Source organism: Rhagoletis zephyria, unplaced genomic scaffold (assembly GCF_001687245.7).
Source record: "Rhagoletis zephyria isolate East Lansing unplaced genomic scaffold, Rhagoletis_zephyria_1.1 Rzeph_scaffold_00590, whole genome shotgun sequence".
NCBI lineage: Eukaryota > Metazoa > Arthropoda > Insecta > Diptera > Tephritidae > Rhagoletis > Rhagoletis zephyria.
The window spans coordinates 58,453-60,011 of record NW_016157674.1 but is presented as its reverse complement, the minus strand read 5'-3'; the positions used below and the strand labels follow the sequence as shown (position 1 = coordinate 60,011).

The following is a 1,559-nucleotide window of genomic DNA, read 5'->3' as shown; positions in this document are numbered from 1 at the left end:
AAGATCACCAGAAAAAGTTACCAAATTCAACAAAAATTGCACAGTTCCACAAAAAAAATCGATGAAAGGTTCGTTTCACCAAAACTAGTCTGTTATATGTTTTTGAGTCGCTGAACACGAATCTGAAGTCCGTTTGCTCCATCACGTCTGGATTTTTGTCTAAGTTTGGTTAACCAAACTTATTTTAAACTAAACTAAAATTTCAGAGCACTTTAAAATCCACATTTGTCCAGGTATGACCAAAGAACGTAGATAACAAGAAGGGATCACTCGTTATAATCGTAGCGAAAGTGAATAAAAGGGGCGTGATTCTGAAAAAGGACTCGGTAGATATAACAATAGCCACTATCAAGCAGTTGGTTGTAGATCACAAAATTATAGTAACGAAGAACTCTTCGCCTCGCAAGAATGGCAATATGAGTGCAGTCTATTGCACCAATCACGCCCTTTATGCCGAACTTGTTGTGAAACCTACAAATAATTTTGTTGCTTTTCATATATTTATGTGTTAGATTGAATACACAACTTACCCTTTTTTTATATTGTTGTCTTGTTCAGTCGTATTGGGAAAGCTAATTCACTATGTTTGTGTTCGACTACAAGTCTGCAAATATAATTAATATTGCGTGAAACACTAGCTTGACTCATAGCACAGAAGTGACCACTTCCTACACAGCTTTGATACGATCCATTGGAGAGAAAGTACAATACTGAAATAAACTAAAATCAAAGGAACGTTTAGTGCCGCGATTCTACATTAATATTCCAAATTAACTTACTCGAAGCTCAAATGAAATTCCAAATTTGCGACTGTCGTGCGGTTTTAAGCCCTGGATAAGGTCCCAGCAGAAAGATTTTGGAAGTCTAAAGAAGCCTCTGAAAGTATTTTCATCCAGTGCAAACGGATCTTCTCTATCGCGCAAACATCTTAGATTTCGCCTCTGCGCATTTCTATAAGACAAAAAATTGTTATTTACGATTATTCATTAAAAATATTAATTTAATAAAAGCTACCTTATTTCAGCTTCGAGTTTTTTCGCCCATAAATAAAAAGCAATTATTTCTTCCTCCATATTGTGTAAATTTTCTGACTAGTGACCTGCTCTCAACCAGCTGACAAATTAGTGATTTTTTTTGAGACTAGAAATGTGAGACAGCTCTCTGAATACCAAATAGTCTCAAGCTCGGAACACTTTGACGACAGCAAGCGACAAGCAGCATCTGTCAAATTTTAGATACACACGTTCTTACGGACACAATTATTTTGACGACAGCACGACATCTTGGCTGCAGGACTGCAATTGTCGACGTCGCCAAATTAAATCTATTTCTAATTTTGCCGGCGACAATGAGTAGATGTAGTGCTGCAAAATTAAATTGTCGCAAAATTAATCACATATTCTTGATTGTTCATGTTTTTCTTATTTACTTAAATAAAAATACACAATTTGTGAAATAAATATACCAAAATGTCAAACTTTAAAATCAGCTGTTTGCTATGTCGCTGAGGTCTTCAAAATGTTTAAGAAGCTGGCTTCAAGGCGACATTTGTCGACAAA

At 35.6% G+C, this 1,559-nt stretch overlaps 1 protein-coding gene across 1 annotated transcript; it reads right to left on the bottom strand.

Annotated features, from left to right (window-relative positions):
- On the bottom strand, positions 1-1,181 carry LOC108360586 (uncharacterized). The gene is made up of 4 exons (XM_017612940.1): positions 1,015-1,181; positions 780-951; positions 531-720; positions 1-471 (listed from the first exon to the last, which is right to left on the bottom strand). The coding sequence occupies exons 1-3, from the start codon at positions 1,071-1,073 to the stop codon at positions 538-540; spliced, it is 414 nt and encodes a 137-aa protein (XP_017468429.1). The 5' UTR covers positions 1,074-1,181; the 3' UTR covers positions 1-471; positions 531-537.
- Positions 1,182-1,559: the final 378 nt, after the last annotated feature.

Coding starts and splice junctions, on each gene's coding strand:
- LOC108360586 (XM_017612940.1), bottom strand. CDS start 1,073: ATGGAGGAAGAAATAATTGCTTTTTATTTATGGGCGAAAAAACTCGAA. Junction 952..1,014: donor AAACTCGAAGCTGAAATAAG/GTAGCTTTTATT, acceptor TTTGTCTTATAG/AAATGCGCAGAGGCGAAATC. Junction 721..779: donor GAATTTCATTTGAGCTTCGA/GTAAGTTAATTT, acceptor CTTTGATTTTAG/TTTATTTCAGTATTGTACTT.